Consider the following 21443-nt stretch of genomic DNA (forward strand, 5'->3'; position numbering starts at 1 on the left):
CGAACTGGCATAAGTGCGCCGAAAGAATTTGCAAACATTGGCATAAGTGCAAATTGGCATAAGTGGCGATATAGCAAGTTCGCACTTATGCCAATTCGCACTTATGCCAGTTCGCACTTATGCCAATTCGCACGTATGCCAATGTTTGCAAATTCTTTCGGCGCACTTATGCCAGTTCGCGCTTGTGCCAGTTCGCACTTATGCCAGTTTTTGCAATTGATTCGCACATATGCCAGTTCGCACTTATGCCAATGTTTGCAAATTCTTTCGGCGCATTTATGCCAGTTTGCGCTTGTACCAGTTCGCACTTATGCCAGTTTTTGCAATTGATTCGCACATATGCCAGTTCGCACTTATGCCAATGTTTGCAAATTCTTTCAGCGCACTTATGCCAGTTCGCGCTTGTGCCAGTTCGCACTTATGCCAGTCTTTGCAACTGCTTCGCACTTATGCAGATTCGCAGTTATGAAATTCGCACTTATTCAGCCTCCTCTTTATGATACAAAGTTATTTTATAGATTTGGTACTATTCATAAATCTCTTTGGGATCAAGGTAGAGGGCTTGTTAATAGTTTAAATGATTTTTTTTTCTATCTTCATTTGAAATCAAACATTTGATAAAGCCTGCTTATTTAAAAAAGCTTCTAAAAATATGTTTTCTTTCATACTATAATGTAAAGGTATAAAAAATCGACTATAGTTGACTTTTGATATCTCCACTACTCGATATCTCGAACTTTGTTTCCGGTACCTTGTGCACTTATTTGAGTAAAAATCCTCTAGATAGAGTCAACTGTAAAATATAAATCATAAGTTAAATATTATTAAAAGTAATTATGAAGTAATTTTCACTATAAAAATGCCGCAAAATATAATATTTCCCGTGAAAAAGTAAATGCTTTTAACTAGATTAAGTATGTTTTTTTTTAAATTTGTTCGTCTGGGTTAACAAAGATGCCTTGACTGCCTAATTTATTTGCTTATTTAACGATCTACTTATTTAACGTGACTTGATACGTTACAGGGTTATTCATTTTTATATACTTATAAGTTATAAGTTATACTTATACTTATAATTATATATTCTTATAAGCGCATTTATTTATTCTTAGATGTGTGTTTATTCATTCTTATATGCGCGTTTATATCCGTGTCAACTACTCATAAAATCTCTAATATAACTTTATATTGTTGTGAAATATTAACATTAATGTATTTGTAATAATGCAGTTGTCGTGAAATTATTGGAAAATTACCCCAACGTAATTACATGTATTTAAAGTTAATAATATAATATAATTTTGTGGTTCTGAATTTTAGATGAAAAGGATGATATTTGTAAATAATATACTCGCAGTGAAATGATAATAAAACAACTATAAACAAACGAGTAAATTCATTAGTGTCACTGGGTAACGTTTAATAATATAAACAATAAATAGGTTTTAATGTTTTTATATAGATATATATAAAATGTAAATTACGTTGTTGCCACTGCTATTTATTTAAAAAATGGTTGCCGAGTCAGCGCTGGATTTATATAACTACACATGGTTGTAAAATGGATTTAAATTAAACTCTGTAGTATCCATAATATTTTTAAGTTTTCTGATTGCCCCATTCGCATTCCAAGGCCTTTCTCCCTGTTTGTAAGTATGCTTTAATAGAGAAAAAAATTCTTCTATTGGATTAAGCTTTTGTTTCATTTTTTGTTTCATAAGCCAGCACTCCAATTGTTGAAACAGCACAAATTAAACTAACATTCTTGCCACGATTTGCAGACGACTGTAAAACTGCTGGCGCACCTTTAAGAAAATAACCATATATGCTGTTGGTGTGCACATTAAATCCAGTTTCATCCAAATAAATAAGTTTTTCATTTGAAATTCCATTAATTTCGCTTGCAAATGCATAGCGTGCATCTATAACTTGTGTTGAGTTTCGTTCTTCTGACACATGCACAACACGCTTTCTTGATAAATCCGAGCGTTTGAGTTTTCTTGAAATAGTAGGCTGAGACATGTTGAAGCCTGCTGCAGAAAGATTTTTTTTCATTGCTTCTTGCGTACAAAGATTGTTTTCTTGTACGCATAATTCAATAATATTTTTTGTTTGAGCGTTTATAAAATCTTTACCTCGTTTTTTATCAGAAAATGACTTGAATACATTCATGTCGTCGAATTCTCCTCTGTTTAACTTAACGACAAGATTTTGAACTGTGCGCTTTGATAAATTAAGAGAAGTTGAAAAGCTTGTTGTAGATTCATTCCTTTCAACTAAATGCTCAAGCATTTCAATGTGCTCTTTTGTAAAAAATTTTCTTGTTTTAAAATTGGCACTGCTATTTTCTCTTCCATTCATAGGGTAAAGATTTGATATTAAAAATAATTATAAATAATTAAATTTAAATCTAGATAAATTAATAATTAGATAAATAATAACTTAATCAATCAAGAAATTTAATAATAAAATTAAACAAAGACCTAATACTAAATTAAATAAACCATCATCGAATGTAAAAAGTCTTCGTCTTAAGTATTTTTAACCTCGTTTACAAAGAAACAAGAAAAATTGGTTGAATATGCTTTTTAAAACGTATATAAGATTGAATAAACACGCATATAAGAACGAATAAGTGCGCATATAAGAATGAATAAACACGCATATAAAAAATGTATAAACGCGCATATAAGAATGAATAACCCTGTATTTACAAATATCATCCATTTTTAGCTTAAATTCAGAACCACAAAACATTATATTATTAACTTTAAATACATGTAATTACGTTGGCGTAATTTTCCAATAATCTCACGACAACTGCATTATTACAAATACATTAATGTTAATATTTTACAACAATACAAAGTCATATCAGAGATTTTATGAGTAGTTGACTCGGATATAAACGCGCATATAAGAATGAATAAATGCGCATATAAGAATGAATAAACGCGCGTATATAAATGAATAACCCTGTAAATAAGTATCCGTAGACTAACGCATGAGCAGTATGTCATTTTGTCTAACTTAAAGATATACTTATTTAAAGTGACACCTCCATTAATTACTAGAGATAAGTCTACATTAAAACATTCATTAGATGTAAAGAGGAGTCTACATTCAAATATCCGCTAGATGCTAGAGAGGGGCCTACATGAACTACATTAACAACAAGAACAACAATGGCCTACATTAAAATTTCATTTTTATCTCAAAAGTTATAATACAATTGACCTTTTTATTTTATTATGATTAACTAAGCCGATTTGATGCGCTTGTTCCACTAACACTTCATTTACTGCATTAAGTTTACTTTTGAAAATTTCTTTTACAGCCATTCACAATCATTATATGTACGTTCCATTTTTAATTCATGGGTCAGATCTCCTGCTTTTTTTAAAATGCTTCTGATTTTTAAAAACGCAGGGGAAGATTCTGCATACTCCTACAACTATCGTTGATCAGTCTTTTCGCTATTATTATCTAGGTCTCTAAGTTTTTAACCAACAAGTTTCTATCATTCAATTTTGAGTCTAACAAGTTATTCTCTGACAATCAATGTGGTTTTCAATCTTCTCGTTATACGGCTGACTTGCTAACTGCTGAAAGACTATATCGTGCATTAGACAAGGACAGCAAAGCCAAAGCGATTGCTCTTGAAATATCTATTTACGCCTTAAATGCTGGTTTTCTCCATAAGCTTGCTTTATATGATGTATATGAGTAAATTTTTTAGATAAGCAGTTGCTGTGTAATCCTGGCTTCTAAACAGGATCTCCGTTCATGTAAAGAGGTTTTAAAACTATATTTTAATAAACCGTGATTTGAAGCCGACTCGGACCATATATAAGCATCAATGGTAAGGAAGGAGGTGTGAACTTCCTGGTTAAATGCTATTTCACGGTGCTCTATGATAAGACCATTAGAACTTGTTGGAGCACCCAAATAAATAATAAAAAAAATTGTCGAATCATTTCTGTTTAACCGCAGTATGAAAGTCATCCTTAAACCCCAACACTTTTTTTAAGTTCCAGTAACATTAGGGGTACCTCAGGGTTCTATCCTTGGTCCTACATTGTTTCTTATTTACATTAATGATCTTCCTGGCAATCTTACAACATAGACAGGAATCTTGACATTTGGTTAAGACTCCTGTTTTGACCAAATGTCTTCTCTTTTTGATTGCTTAGAATATTTTTATTTGTCTAGCATATTTAGAAAAATTTTTATTTAAATGTTTATTTCCATTTTCATATTAAAGTTGCTTACTTCGATAAAACACGTCTAACTTGCTCAGTGACGCAATTACTCAAATATCTCTTATAACGAGCAAAACACGAATATGTTTTTGTTAATTTTTTATTTATCTATTATATATTAAGGCGCTCTTAAAAGTTTTTATCACAGACCTCCGGGAAAAACTATTCAACTAGAAAGTTCCTAGCCCCACGGCTGCTCTTATTACAAAGAACAAAAGACGACAATTTTCCGTATAAATAATATTTGCAATTATAGTACTAGTATCACAACTATGTAATAAAAATGTGTTTAACCCATGAGCTTACACGATACAAATAAAATTTTGTAACTAATTAGTTCAGAAAGTTTAATGTGGGTTCTATAAAATGTTCTTAACATGTTACTTGCAAAATTGTTGGATAGGTAGGATATTAATCCAAGATTTAAAAAATTTAAAAATATTTATTATTTGTGATGCTGTAAACAAACATGCTTTGTTTGTTCCTTTTTCGACTCAAAAAGATGAAGAAAAGTTATGCTTCAACTATTAACATATTGGTAAGATATTAGGCAGTCCTGATGTGATATATCTTGAAGCTAATCAGATACTGCATAAATATTTGCTTCTTTAATCTCCTTTACAATTATTTTACTATTAAAAATATTACAATAATATTTTCTTAGCTAGTAATTTAATAAATATATTTTAAGGGTTTTGAACCTAAGTAAATTACTTTACATGTTTGTGATGTAAACTTCTCCATTTAGCGTTTCATAAATGAATTAAATATTACAAAAATCCTTGTTGTGATAATGTTCAAGAAACACCAAATATAATATTTCAATCTTTTTCTTGTTCCAACTTTCTTTAATATGATTTGCTTGAAATAACACTTAAATGATTTTCAGAATAAATTGTTAATAACTATTTCATGCTATTATATATATATATATATATATATATATATATATATATATATATATATATATATATATATATTATATTATATTATATTATATTATATTATATTATATTATATTATATTATATTTTATTATATTTTATATTATTTAAAATGTTGTAACCAACCTAATTTTGTAACTCCAGAGCTTTTTTTATGCTGCAGAGAATGCCAGATCAGACATGATCACACATCTAAATAAGATATTTCTAAACCATTTGAAACTTGCAAACTTGTTGGTAAATTTTGTTGGTAAATAGTGTCATCGATTTAATATATTTTTTTAAATATCGATTTAATATATTTCGAGGAACATAAAAAAAATTAAAAAACATTTGAAATTTGAAACAAGAGTAGGGTATACCGGGGTGAGTTGGCCATAAGAGCAGGTTTGCCTTGTCGAATTCATTCAAATAACTTATAAACAAGCTAGTGACCTAGGTGTTAAGCATTTTAACAAGCCGGTACCTGATCAAGGTAGAATATAGTTGAGGGTTGGTTGTACTTCATCCAAAAGTATCACATAATAAAAATATACAACATATTAGAAAAATATCAAAAAATATTTATAAAATGTTAAATTAATTGGGTCATATTTGAAATTGTAACGCCTTTTAACAGTACATATATTGACCGATATAGATTTCTAAACCTATAAGTAAAAAAAATATATGTTCAGATGAATCTATTAGATATGGTTTTACCCAGTCTCGAGTTGCCTGACTTGTTCTACTTGGCACATTTTTCTTTTTCTCGCTAAGTTGTCATTAATCTAACAACAGAAACTGTAGATAAGAAAAATATCTTCATCTACAAGAACGAAATCGAGCCTTCCAATTTCAAAGAACATCATTTAAATAAAGAGCATAAAATCTTTCTGTTTATATTAAAAGTTTTATTTAGAATTGCACTCATATTGTCCAATCATTTAAATCTGGTTCACTGAGTCAAATGCTCTTTGTAAGTCTCGAAAGACACCACAAACAAGTTTTTATCAAGATCATTTTGTATAACTTATAAAAAATTAATTGGAGTATGCATTTTCTAAATCCACAATGTTTTTTATGAATGCATTTAAGGCTATTGATAAAATGTTGTACAGTATGAAGTGTACAGGTTATTAAAGAGTTTATTTATTTTGCAGTTATCAATTCTTGATATTTTTGTAATTCCTTTCTACCTTTATCTTTATTATTGTATGTTGTTTTTTGAGTTGCGCAACAGTTTGTTTGCGGCATAATAGTTATAAGAATATTGATAAATATCACATATAAATATCACATATAAATATCACATATAAATATTACATATAAATATCACATATAAATATTACATATAAATACCACATATAAATATCACATATAAATATCACATATAAATATCACATATAAATATTAAATGATATTGATAAGTAGTAAGGATGGTTATACAAATGTAAATAAAATATAAATCTATGACGAGCCTAACATTTTAAATACAGTATTTTTCTAACAAATGGTCAAAAAGATAGATTTTAAATTGTAAAATAAATTGATTGAAAATGAAGAGGTATATTATACCACGATTTTATGCATTGGTTTATGATAGAATTATTACCGTATTTAACCGAAAAACAATTTGAGGTAGATAATTTAAAAACTAAAAGATCGAAGATAATAACGAGAACTTTTTTTAGTGGTGAAAAAATTGGAGAATGACGGAGCAACTTTTACTTGTTTATGGTTTCAGAAGAATAGACAATTTAATAGATAAACAAGATCACATAATTTTAGTATTTTTGATAGAAAGTAAAGAATGTCAGAATTAGAATGATATCGTTGAAAGTATATTATTTTTAAAATCTTGTTTTGTAGTTTATTTATTTGTAGTTTATAATTTGTCCCCAAACCTGATAAGCACATCTGAGATGTGATTTGTGCCAAAATTTGCATTGTATATATTGAGTAAAGTTTCATAATTGACATAGTGACGAATTTTGGCTAGCATCCCATTTGATCTACACAATTTCCCTACTAAGTTTATAAAATGAGAGAAAAAGGATAGATTTGAGTCGATTTTGATTCCAAGATATTTTAATGAAATTACGGGAAAGATTTTTTGGCCACTTAGTCTAAAGTTTAGCTTTTTATACATTTTAGACTTAACTAAAAAATAATGAGTTCAGTTTTGTTGGTATTAAGACTTAGTTTGTTAAAACGAAGCCTTTGATGTAGATCGGATAAATCATGATTAATATGTTCGTTAATTTTTTTAATGATTTGTTTGTCATGACTAAGTTGGTGTCGGCAGAAAATGGTTGAAACTATTGAAGCTATTGAAAATTTTAGAGAGATATTAAGATAATTTATAAAAATAAGGAAAAGCAATATTCCTAACACAGAATTTTGGGGTGCACCTGTGGAGCATTTTATTGAAAAATATTTGGCATCATTGATAGAGACAAATTGCAATCTATTAAGAAGATGTGATGAAAACGATTGGAGAGCAATACCTCAAGCACCGTAGTGCTCCAATTTTCTTAGGAGAATGGAGTGATCAACAGAATCAAAAGCTTTCTTCAAGTCAAGAAACACTCCACATGCAAAGAGTTTATTGTCAAGAGCTTTTCTAATAGTTTCAGTTATTTTAATAAGTGAGTGAGTTGAGTTATCTTAAAAACATCTGGAAAAATGCCTTTATAAAAAGAATTATTCAATATGGAACAAAGAAGCTTGCAAATAACATTAGAAGTAAGTTTAAGAAGGTGTGTAGGGATAACTATTTGGGCCTAAACTTTTACCATTTTGTAAATTTTTGTTTAAAATCAGACACCGCATTTTCAGTCACTGGAAAGAAAAAGAAAAATAAGAATTTTTCAAATATTCAAAGAAGATACTTTTAGAAGAAATCATTTTACTTTTGGGTGGGCATAGTATTGTTTCATTGTAATTGTTGAAAATGTTAGCAACAGCCATCCTGTCTGAGATAGTGTTACCATTAGATTTGAGGATGTAAGATTTAATTGGTGTGGAAGTTTTGATGTTTTGTGAGGGTTTGATTTCTTTCATTCCTTTCCACGTATTTTTTGTATTGTTGAGGTTTTTGTTAAAGAAGGAGACATAATATGACAATCTTAGATTAAACTACCTACTTTATTTTCTTGTAACTTTTTCTGTTTAATCTAAACCCACTTTTTGTGTGCAAATTACGCGCGAAATGTTCAAAATTGTATTTACCCGGGGTTTAACCGAACTTTTAATATTGTGTATTGAAAATTTACTGTTGCAGTTGTTTTGTATTTTTATTTTTTTAAGTAATAAGTAGTTGTTATTTATTTGTTGTAGTTTTAATTTATTTATTTGTTGTAGTTTTAATTTATTTATTTGTTGTAGTTTTAATTTATTTATGAGATATATAAGTCTGTTTTTATACTTATAGATATTTTGTTTGATAGTAAATCCTTTTATTAACTAAATCCATAATGAAGAATAAAACAATAACAAAAAAAAGTTGTTAAAAAATATTATTAAAAGCTAATGCAGTCAACATCAAAATAAAATAGAAGACAGTTCTTTTTATTGTTTTAAGTGGTTTTTGGCGCAAAGCACTGACGGATGGTCGCAAGAAAGCACGAATACATTTAACACTAATGTAACAAATACTAGTAAATTTTATTTTAATGTAAAAATAATTCAAAATAGTTTGTTTTTTATATTATATTTTTAATTAAAAAAATGAAACTATTGCAATATTTAGCCAAACTTCCAATTAAAAACCATATGTCAAGCATACAAATAATAGAAAAGTAATAAAAAACAAGTTTTATCCAAATTTTTCCAGTGAGCAAAAACATTTTTGTCCAAAATTATTTTTGCATTAACGATCAGGTGTTAAGGATACATATTAACGATCAGGTGTTAAGGATACATATTAACGATCAGGTGTTAAGGATACATATTAACGATCAGGTGTTAAGGATACATATTAACGATCAGGTGTTAAGGATACATATAGTCTTTTAATTTCTCTAAATAAGAAAAGTTTAAAAACTTAATTTAATTTCGAGTTTCAGTTTTTCAAAAGTTGATAGTTGTGTAAAATTTCTTTTTAACTTTACTCGAGATGTGTCCTAATCTAAAACCTATTGCCGTTATCACATTTACTTGTCCGTAAAAAATTTCACTAAAGTTTTTATTGATAAAATCTTTAAAAATTACAAAATTGCGTCATAATAAAGAAAAAAATTTAAAAATCAAAAAATTAACAGAAAATCTCATAATCCCTTGTTTGTGTTTCATTAATTAGTTAACCTTTTATATTTTCAAAAGTCATTCTTACGGAATTTCAAAACCATTCTTGCCGTATTTTGATGGTCATTCTAACGCTTGATTAAGAACGATCATCGAAAATGCCATTGGTTTATTAAAAAGTATATACAGTATCGGAACGAGTGCAACCAAATAATGCTAATTTAGTTTCTTTATATAAAAGTGCTGCATTTTTTCAATTTAGAGAAATAACTATGTAACTGTTTAGAGACAAAGTTCTTCAAGTTTTATTCATCACAAAGTCCATTATTTGTACACAAAAATTAATAAATTAATCAAAAGTATTAAAAAAAGTTGATTTCCTTCTGGACAAAACAAGTGCAACTCGACAAAATGTTGACCAAGCTGTATTTCGCTATCAATATTTTGTGGCGAATCCTTTGTTGTCAATCACAGCCTTGCATCTTCGAGACATAGATTAAATCAGGTGATCAATGAAACTTTGTGGAATTGCTGCCCAGGCCTTTTGGATTTGTTCAAACAGTTGATCACCAGTTACGAACAACAGTTACGAACACCTTCACGATTAATTCTGCGGTTGATTATCTCCCACAGTTCTCGATAGAATTGATCCAGAGATTGAGGCGGCCAATCCATCACCGATAGGTGGTTGTCTTGAAACCACTGCTTGACTACTTTTGCAGTGTGTTTCAAATCTTTGTCTTGCTGAAAAACCCATTTTATTGGCATATTCCATTCAGCATGAGGTAACATAACATCTTTCAGGATATTTTTATACATGAAACGGTCCATTATTCTATCGTTTCGATGTATTGGACCTAGACCGTTAGCAAAAAAACACCCCCAGACCATTACATTGCCTCCACCGTGCTTCACGGTTTTATGGCAGTAACGTAAATCGAGGCGTTTTCCGGCCGGTCGACGTACACGGCAAATGCCATCGCTCCCAATGATGTTGAACTTTGATTCATCACTGAACAGGACAGTTCGCCATTTCTGCACATTCCAGCCAATATGAGATGTAGCAAACAGGAGTCTTTTCTTCTGGTTTTTTAGTAAAATCAGCGGTTACTTTGCAGGGCGTCGAGAAAACAATCCGGCTTCAAAAGCACGTCGTCTGATTATTCAGTCCAATACAGGCAGCTCTAATTGCTTTTGCATCTCGACTGATGATGTCCAGGGATCCTTCTTGACGGATCTGGCGATCATAGAATCCTCTCTAGAAGTGGTGGAACGCGGTCTTCCACCTTTGTTATCTGCTAACAACTTCCCCGTAGAACGATATTTGGAACATAGTCTTGATACGGTCCATTTTTTCACGCGATATTTATCACAAATACTTTTTTGTGACATTCCACTTACGTAATCGCCAATAGTTTTCTTTCTTAGTTCCAATCCAAGACTGTTGGGAGCCATTTTTGCACTTGAAGTCATAAAAATAATAAAAATAAATAATCACGCTTCTCAAGGCTTACCGTGTTGCATTTACCTTGTGATGATACAATAATGCTCTGTGGAACACAACGTCTTGGTTGGATGTGGACTGTATTGATGTAATGAAACACTTGTTGTATTTCACTTCTTGTATTGATGTTCTTTGATAAAACACTTTGATAAAACTCACTTCGATAAACTGTCTTGATAATACTGACTGATTGACTTCCATATACTGACTGAATTACATGCTGATTTACATGTCTCTTATATAGTAAAATGAACCTGTGTAAACCTGTTCTGGAAGATTCTAGATGCTTCTTTTCGATGCTTCTGGATGCGTCTGGATGCTTCTGAATGTTTATGGATATTTCTGGATGCTACTGGATGCTTCCAGATGCTTCTTCTGGAAACTTCTTGCTTGCTTCTGGAAAGCTTCTGCATGCTTCTAGAAACTTCTGGAAACTTCTGGATACTTCCTTTAATTATTAAAAAACTTCCGTGACGTTGAAACGGACCAGACTTAAGAAAATGAAACATACCAAAAAAGTTGCACTTGTTTTGTCCGCTGCAAAATGGCACTTGTCAACGAAATTCTGCCTGTGTGCCTATGACTCCAGACTCCTGAACTGTTTGGTGTGGTAGTATAGTTCGTTTCGTTTTTAAGACATGTAAAATTAGAAACACTTTTTAGCATTGTTCGATGTTGGTTGCAAATGTTTTGTCCAATACTGTATATGTATATGATCAATATATTTAGTTAGGAGATTCACCAAACTGTTAACCTTTTTTAAATAATTTTCTTTTTTCATTTCTTTAACCTTCAATCAATTTGACATACACATGTGAATGCAAATGTGATTATTTTATTCGCATTTAGCTATTTTATTCGCATTTTGCTAAGGCTTTCTAACTAAGATAACCTAATTTATTTAAAAAACACTAAATTAACTATTATTATTTAACCCAAAACTTGTTTACAATTAAAATTTCATTTTTATGTTTTTTTTTATATTTAAATATATGAGTTTTGAAAGACTTGAAAAAGAAAAAAAACAAAATTAAAAAAATATATATATTAAAGTTTTTCCTATGTTTTTTATCTTTTCGGTGGAGTTAAAAGCGCGATCAATTTTTGATAGAAGTATTAAAAATTAGATGGTTTAGAAAACCGCTTGACTTACAATAACATCGTAGAATTGACTTAACATCTTTGTTGCTATTTGTTTTATGTGAACCTAATGCTAATCTAATGCGAAATCAATAGGTTTTTATTTTATTTGTTTTCTAAATGGAGTTTTATTTTAAGCTCAAGACCATATGGTTGACATATGTTAGATGGACATCAAGATACCATTTTTTTCAAAGTTTTACAATTTCTTATTTTCACTATTTGATCAACTTACTTTATATATTTATTTTTATCTTTATTATATATATATATATATATATATATATATATATATATATTTATGTATATATATATATATATATATATATATATATATATATATATATATATGTATATATATATATATATATATATATATATATATATATATGTTTATATATATATGTATATATATATAATATACATATATATATATATATATATATATATATATATATATATATATATATATATATATATATATATATATATATATATATAAATATATATATATATATATATATATATATTAAAAAAGTTAAATGAGAAAAAGTACAATAATTTTAATCCGATAATAAAGCTTTATTTTCTTCGGTTAAATTATTTTATTTTATTAAATTGTTTTATATTATATTAAATTATATTTTGAGCAATTAAAAAAAAAATCAACCTTAAGCAGAGAAGAGAAATGCATTGCTAACTTAATACAACATATATCGATATTTATCAAAACATATACATATAAACATGTGCATATATATATATATATATATATATATATATATATATATATAAAGTGCATATATATAGTGCACATATATATATATATATATATATATATATATATATATAAAGCACATATATATATATATAAATATATTTATATATATATATATATATATATATATATATTGCATATATATATATATATATATATATTGTGCACATATATATATTTATATATATGTGTATATATATATATATATATATATATATATATATATATATATATATATATATATATATATATATACACACACACACAGCTAAATATTATTATTTCTTTACGTTTTTAGAACGTTTTTTATTATTGTTTCTTGTGTTTTTTCTAACGAATTCTCAATTGAATCTAAAACGTTTGTTTCAGTTGATTTATTTTCAGTTAAAACTTGGTTTAATGCGTTTATATAGTTTATCGCCAATCTAAGTGTTGTAATCTTTGCCATATGTCCGTCAGCAATATAGCAAGGTAAAGCGTCTCGTAAAGATTCGAAAGCTTTGTTTAAAACTCTCATTCTTTCTCTCTCTCTAGCATTTACCAGCATTCTCTTTTGCGTGCTCATTCGACCTCGTTTCTGTTTTGACAGTTTTTGAAAACTAATTGCCATATTATGCATACGATAGTCAATACCATTGTGACCATTCCATGAGTTTAGAAGATTTGTACTTGAATAAAAGGGTAGCGTTGAATGAAATATCATCCCGTGTGGACTAGATTCTTCTACTGGGGAAACTTGACGACTTAACTCGGAAAAAGAGTTATTATATTGTTCTGAGCTTCGATATTCATATCCTTGGCTATGATTGTACTGTTGGTACATCGAAGGTGTATTGTCGGTATGCTCACTTAAAGTGGTTGCGGAAGAGTTACCAACTCTTTCTTCAGATAGACTTGCTTGAAAGTTGAAACTACATGCGTTCATTTTAGTAAAACGGTTCATCTAAATTTACTCTGATAAAATTAAACGCATATTTAAATATTTAAATATCTTTAAATTGAATGTCTTATACAAAAGTAACAAAGCGTAAATTCGATAATGATCTCTAAAAGCGAAAAAATAATATCGAAAAAACAAAAAAACACATGTTTAACCAATCAAAAGCAGTTTTGGTGAGAGCGAAATTCCTAATTTTAAAACATTCATATATTATTCATGTTCGGAAAAAACTTTTCGTAAAAGATTTTACATATTTACATTTTAGGTTATGCTCTCAAGTTAAAACTTTTACGAGTCAGCAAGGTTTCAAAAAAAAAATCTAAACGAGTCATACTTTAAAGAAATGAACTTGTTGTCTTTTTTGATTTTTTTTACCACTGTCATTTTTTTTGTTTGTTGTTTTTTTGAGGTTTTTTAAGTATTTAAAATTTTTTGATCCAAAAAAATTTATATATTTCATTTCAAATTTTTTATATAATTTTAAAACTTAAATGCTCAATTTTGTAAATTAGGTTTCAGAACGTAAATGAATCATTTGTATTTAAGCTTTGAATATCTGGGTTCGGTAGTTGTTTTTTTTTCCCTCGTATAAAATTTTTTTAAGTATAAATTTTTTTTTATTTCTGCTTCTTGGTTACAATAGGCAAATAAATAGTAACTTTTACCATCAATAATCGTCATCACATTTTTAAAGTCAACACTAAAGTTTAAAGTTAAAAAAAAAAAAAATTATTTTCATATTAACGTCTTAAGAATCTAACACTTTTGTCGGCAGTTAAAAGTTATGCAATTGACTGCACCATTGAACAGATGGAAGTTCATCAAGCGGTAGACATCAAAGTAATTTCAAGATGTAGCTCACAACCAGTAATTAGTAGTTCCTTTATTTTTATCTAGCATTCTATCTAAATTTAATAATAGTTAAAAAAAAATTTATATAAAAGACTAGATAAAAATAAAGGTGTAAAAAAAGTTAAATTTTAAAATTAAATATTTTAAATTCTATCGATATACAACTATTTATTTTATTATTATTATGCTGCTTAAATTGCATATATGACGTCATGGTTTTTTGTGAGAGAAATCGGATTAATCAGTAGTTTTTTATTTGGAATAAAAGGATAAATAAAAATACAACATATAACTAAAAAATATTATATTTCAAAAGAAAAACCATAAAATTATATTTCAATAGTTGATGTCGAAGTTCTGAAAATTGCATGACATGCGTCGATTTCCACAAAAAAATTACTGAGGGTTAATTTCTACTCAATAAATTACTCTCAAGAAAGATATTTCTTTAAGTTTATCTTTTTAAATAACAATAACACATTTTTCAAAACGTTAAATTTAAAATTTTGGTTTTAGACCAAAAATTTAAACGTAATCTTTTTTTTTATTTTCACGTAATCTATAAAATTCTTCAATTTTTCTAAAAAAATAGCAAACAAAGTAAATATTATGTTAAAAGTAAGAAGTTGTATTTTGAAAATACTTTAATCTTTTGAAAAAAATTTTCAAGGTAACATCTATTAAATTTTATTTGATTAATGGTTTTGGGAGCTTCACCCCCCAGCCTCAATACACTAATCATACATCACCCCAGCCTCAATATATTGTGATGCTTATGATTGGACAAACATTTACGCTACTTAAATTATTTTTATTTGTTATTTTAAATTAAATATGTTTAAATGTTGTGGTATACTTATGGCTAAATCATAGTTATACATCGTAGCAGAAATATATGTCCTAAATATAGTTACTCTATACTAATCGACCATGCTTATTAAGCTTTTATTAAATATTCTTTTATTGTAAATGAATTTAAAAAGAACTTGTTCAAAATAAAATTCTTGTAAAAAAAAGCTTAAAATTTGTTTTGGTTACTCATATTTTATGTTAAACTTATATATTTGGTGTTAGTGTTTCTAGATAACTGGATCATAAAACCATTTGCTCTCCACGCACTTGCAACTATTGATAGTAAAAGATCAAAAATTGAGGGAGAGAGAGAGAAAAAAAATAGTCAAATTTGGCTAGGTATTATAATAACTAAGTCCAACATATTTCATACCATCAGATTGAATTAAGTTAAATTTGGATTCGTCGGAAAAAAGTACAGTTTTCCATTGTTACATAGTCCATTTCCCATAAGTTTTGGCAAAATTTATCCTTGCTAATCGATTTTTTTTAAATATGATTGGCTTACAAGCTGGCCGCCGACTTGGTAATTAAGCCTCTAGAGCTCTATTTCTGATGGTTCTGTCTGTTATATTTAACTCTTAGTTCCTTAAAACTTCAGTCGATAAAATTGCAGGATATTTTTTTTATTTGTCTAATAATTAATTTATCTTAACGGGTTGTTGTTTTTCGTGGTTTTTTTTATTAATCTTGGTATGACAGATTTATTAATATTATACTTTTAATTCTTTTTGAGTTAATCCTTTAATATAATCACTAATTATGCAATTTCTTGTAATAATATTGTATTTATTTCTCGCCATATTAATTTTTTTATAACTTCATTTGGCTAAAGTACACAACTATCTTCACAGATTGCAAAATTGACTGTAAATTTTTTTTTTTTAAATACTCTGTTTTAACCATATCATAAGAAACTTGTTTAAACTTGTTTGTTATTGTAATATTTATTTTTAGGTAATAAATTAAAACAATATTAAAATTTAACTCATATCATTTAGTTGCTTTAGTTTTTTCTACCAGAAACATTTTTGCTTCATTTTTATTTTTTTAATTAGTAAATTTTGAAAAAATAAAAATATTTTTGAATAACTTTATAAAATAAGGTAGGGGTAACAAAATAAAAAAAATTCATTAAAATATTTTGAATAACCATTACTTAAATTTTGAAAAGAAAGATACAAAAAGTTGCTTTATAAACACTTTTCCACACAACTCTTCAACTCTTTTTTCACGCAATACAATCTTTCTATCTTTCGTACAACTAACCTTACCACGTTTTCGCATAACCTAACTGGACAATAGCATATTGCAAATCAATTTTTAATTCCAAAAAAAAATGCCGCAATAATGCATGACGTAAATATTAAGTATGTTTGTTTATACCTATGCCAAATGAGGAGGCCTTGCCAAACACTGGGATGGCGGAAGCCTGAGAACAAAAAAGCCCTAAAACGCTTGCCCTTCTGTCCAAACGTGAGGGCATTAATGTAGTAAAATTTTCAACTTAACTATCTAAAACTAAATGTAAATTTATTGACAGATTTTAAATTTGGTAGAAAAATTTTGTAAATGGCAAAAGTTGTGACCTTGAAACCCCCCCCCCTCTTTCCTCCCCCAAAAATGTATTTGTAAATTGGTGTAAATTATGCATGGTCATAACTTTTTAATTGTAAAGAGGTAGCATATATGCCACCCCTTATATAATGCCTGAAAAAAACGTCCGCCTTAAGTATAGTTTATTTTTATTTGATTCGTCATTATAACAAAAAAAAAAAAATACAATATGCCTTGACCGGGAATCAAACTCGGGTCTCCGCTGTCGAAGTCAATATTATTAGGGTGTTTCAATTTTTATGGTAAAATGTACTTTTTTAAATTTAGAAAAAAGAGTAGTGAAAAAATATAATTTTATGATTTTTTAATCGGAGAGATATTTTTAAAAATTAAATTGTTTCAGTGCAAGTGCTAGCTTGGTAATTTTTCATTTTTTTATTACTTATTTTGGTTATTACCAAAATAAGTTATAAAAATGCGTACAAGTAGAATTCCCTTAAAAGCTACGCAAATTTTCAAAATGGAGTACATCCGTTACAGGTCAACTATTTGAAATTTTTTTTGTGATTTGAAAATACCTATTATAGGGTTTTTCTTCCCTGGAAGTCGTTATTCTTGCTTTGCCATATTTAGTGAGAATTAGCACAGTGAATTTTTTGATTTTTTCAAAGATGCCTCTTAAAAACTACAAGGAACATAATTGTATTTATATGGATGAAAAATTACTGAAATTTCAAAAGTTTTTTCTTATTATATCAGAAATCAGTGTAGTATGATATATGAGGAGGCTTGCTAACTCCAACAAGAGATAGCATTTTAGCTAGTATAAAAACTACACGATTTCCCCCATAAATACTGTATTATATTAGGTAAAATCCAAAAGCTTCTCCAAAAGCTCACTTAGAATAGCTTTTGTACTCATAATCTCTAATCAAGTATGTATATTCTTTACTTTTATTGTTTAAATAAAATAATAGTATGGGAGAACCGCAATTTAATTTTAAGATTTCTGCTGGTAGAAAGAGAAGTAGAACAAAAACACAACCAGAAACTCGAGCTAAAGCAACATTTTACAGAAAGGACATAAGAGCTAAAGAAAATCAATTATTAGAGGCAGTAGATTGGTGCACAGAAAATAAAAAACGTGGACAGGCAGCATTAAAAACTGGAAAGTTTCTTTTAATTAAAGATCGTGGTTCAATAGACAGAAGATTAGATGACAAAGTTAAGAGTGTAAAAAAAGAACATTTGAAAGTGTTACATCCAGATGACGAGTTCCCACCAGGGACTCTCTAAGAAAGAAGTTTCTGAAATTATTTTGGATTTGCTGAAAATTAGAGATCATTTGAACAAATATGAAAAAGGTGGAAGAATGTTTATAAAACTTATCTCCAAGTGCAATAACAGCCTTATGAAATGGAAGGTAAGTTTTTTCTTTAAATTATTTTATCAACATCCTAACAGGTACAAGGGTACAGTAGATATTAAATAGATGTAAAATACTGAACCTTATTATCCAAACAAGTTTGAAGATGGCATGCTGAACATGATGATATTGTCGTTATGAGGCAAGGCCAAGTTATAATGTACAGACCCTAAATTGTACTAGGGAGATGGCAATAACTCATCTAGGTACACATATTGTTTTTTTAGTTTAGCCAAAATATAAAATGATCTATTTTCAATTTCATTCTCAAGTGTTCTACTACTTAGTTGTTATTCTTGAATAAGTTTATATATTCTGTACGTTGATAATTTCTGTAGCTTGATTATATTATTAATTTTACAACTTTTTTTATCCCAGATGCTTTAGCTGATGAACTAACTGCTTGTAGTATAATGAAGAACTATAAAAAAACAAAAAAGGGTGTATGGGTTGGTGATATTGCAATGGAAAGAGTTTTCAATCATGATGAAACACTACAGTTTGTCAACTACGGTGCAGATGGTACTTCCACAGGGTTAGTTTATGCTGGGAAAGGAGAGACATGTAAAAAAATGATTTGGGAAAACAGAGAGTGCATAACTATAAACCCACTTGTTTCATTATCAGGCCAACTAAACAACTTTTCACAACTGTGGCTTTTTTAGTTTTATATTTTTAAAAAGTGAAAAATATAATATTTATACTTTTAGGAAAGGTTCCATTGTGTCAGGTAATATTTGCTGGCAAAGGCATAACGAGCCAGATGGCACCACAAAAAGCTGTCAGTAACATCAAAAATTTAATCATCTCCACGACAGGAAGTGGTTTACAAAATAACTGTTCATTATTGGCTGCGTATAAGAAAATTGATAAACATCTTACTGAACAAGGTATAGAGCAACCAGTTGTGCTTCTATCAGATGGTTATTCGTCGCGGTTTGACTTAAAAGTTCTTAATTTTTTGCGTGAAAAGTAAATCAACTTATTTGTGTCTCCACCTGATACTACTGGAGTCACTCAACTTCTAGACTAAGCACCAAATCAATAGCTCCATCGGTATTATAAAAGCACACGAGATGAGCTCTTTTCTTCTTTCCAATCAACTAATCGAGAAAGATTTATGAATATTCTAGGAACAATGTGAAACAATTGGGCATCCACTGCCCAATTGTTTCACAATGTAGCAGCTGCTAAGAGAGCTGGTATAAGTAAGAATGGTCTTAACGTTGATGATATGCAACAGGATAAATTTGAACAAGCAGCTCTTCTTATTGGTAAAACTGATGTTGTTTCTCTACAATCTTCTACTCCTAAGAAAACAAGAAGTGTGACCTCAAAAGACGGATCCTTGGCAACAACTCCGAAATCACAATCCAAAGTCGCCCAAACAAAAGGAAGGTATGGTTCAGCCGAATATTGGAAGTCACTATATGAAATGTCACAATCATTCATTGAGGAATCATATGAAAAAAGCCTCAGTTTAGCAGAAGTGCCTGGTGTACTTTCAGTAAACCGGGTTAAACCCAAGGAGGTTAATCAAAAAAAACAACAACAAGGATCACTAATGTGCATGGATCTATGTAGGCTCAAAATGTACTTTCAAAAGTGGCTTCTCTCGAAGAAGAAAAACAGAAAAAAAAATCGCGATTCAGAGGAGAAAAAGAAACATAAGCTCCAAGAAAAAGAACTGTTTTATCATTGCAAACTGAAATGCTCTTTTGTAGAAGAATGTCTTGCAAAATCTTTAAAAGAGTGTTCACAATGTCATTCCATTCTTAAATCTGTATGCACTAAAATAGCTTGTCGCATTGATAACAAAAAGCCGACAATTATTCTCCCTGCATCTGCAGCATCATCCTCTGATTCTTTAAAAAAAAAACACTCAATTTTGGTTCTGATTTAAATAATTTAAATCAGAGATGACTCAGAGATGTTTTTTTAGATGAAATGTTTGTTTATTGCGTGTCTCTTTTTAAGAATATTTTATGCTATATTTTTTTAGTCATTTTATGTTATTCAAAAAATAGTTATTACTGTTATTAAAGCTGTTATTGTATTAAATTTAACTTTTCTTATCATTTTTCATATTTTCTATTATTCAAAATATACATTGTTATTGTATTAAAAGCTAGATTTCCTATTTTAAAGCTAGTGACCCCTTAAAAACTACATTCATAACACTGCGAAAAATATACAAAATAAACAACTTTTAGAGTTTGTAAAATAGTTAATATTACATGGGTGGATTAGAACAAGTGCAACATTATCTAGAAATAAGATAATTACAAACTTAAAATTAAAAATTAAACAGTAGGAGGTCATAATGCATAAATTGAACCATTTTTAATGCTAAAAATTTGATTTGCATTCTCTTTTTGAGGATTTTAAAATTGTAAAAGAGGTAAATTTTTAATTAATTTGTCATCTAGGATGTTTAGAGATACTGATTCAATTATTGTTTAATAATTTCATTGACATTAGTGGAACCCAGAGCTGAAAGTTCATACGTGTAGTGTTTAAGGGGGTATGCGTTTTTAAGGGAATTCTACCTGTAACTATACATTTCATTTATACTTCTTATTCGGACCAAAAAAAGAAACCTCCGGTAAACTTATTTAGGTTATTAAAGATATCAAATAGAATAAGGACTGCATTATTTATTAAAATGAGCCGACTTGTAGGCAAACGAAAAGAAATTTTTGTATCTGAGCTTCCAACAGCCAGAGATATTTTACAAAATGGTATACTGTTAAGATAAATTAGTGAAAAAAATACAAGGAACGATACTGTAGATCAGCTAGTAACTGATATGGTACCAGCTGTACTTGGTCAATGGTTAAAGGCAAACGCACTTTTTGTATACCCAGTTGTAATCAATGAAAAAAAAATTTTTAAACTGAAATATTTATGGAAATAGGCTGTTGATTTTAGTAATGGACGTGGGAAAAAAGCTAAAAAAGCG

The 21443-nt window shown here is 28.6% G+C and overlaps 1 protein-coding gene across 1 annotated transcript; it reads right to left on the minus strand.

Moving 5' to 3' along the window:
- Nucleotides 1–13140: 13140 nt before the first annotated feature.
- Nucleotides 13141–13779, minus strand: LOC124814471 (twist-related protein). Its single transcript, XM_065798619.1, has one exon. It carries the CDS (start codon nt 13777–13779, stop codon nt 13141–13143), a length of 639 nt encoding a protein of 212 aa, XP_065654691.1.
- Between the last annotated feature and the right edge of the window lie 7664 nt (nt 13780–21443).

Source organism: Hydra vulgaris, chromosome 06 (genome assembly GCF_038396675.1).
Source record: "Hydra vulgaris chromosome 06, alternate assembly HydraT2T_AEP".
In the NCBI taxonomy this organism is placed as follows: Eukaryota; Metazoa; Cnidaria; class Hydrozoa; order Anthoathecata; family Hydridae; genus Hydra; species Hydra vulgaris.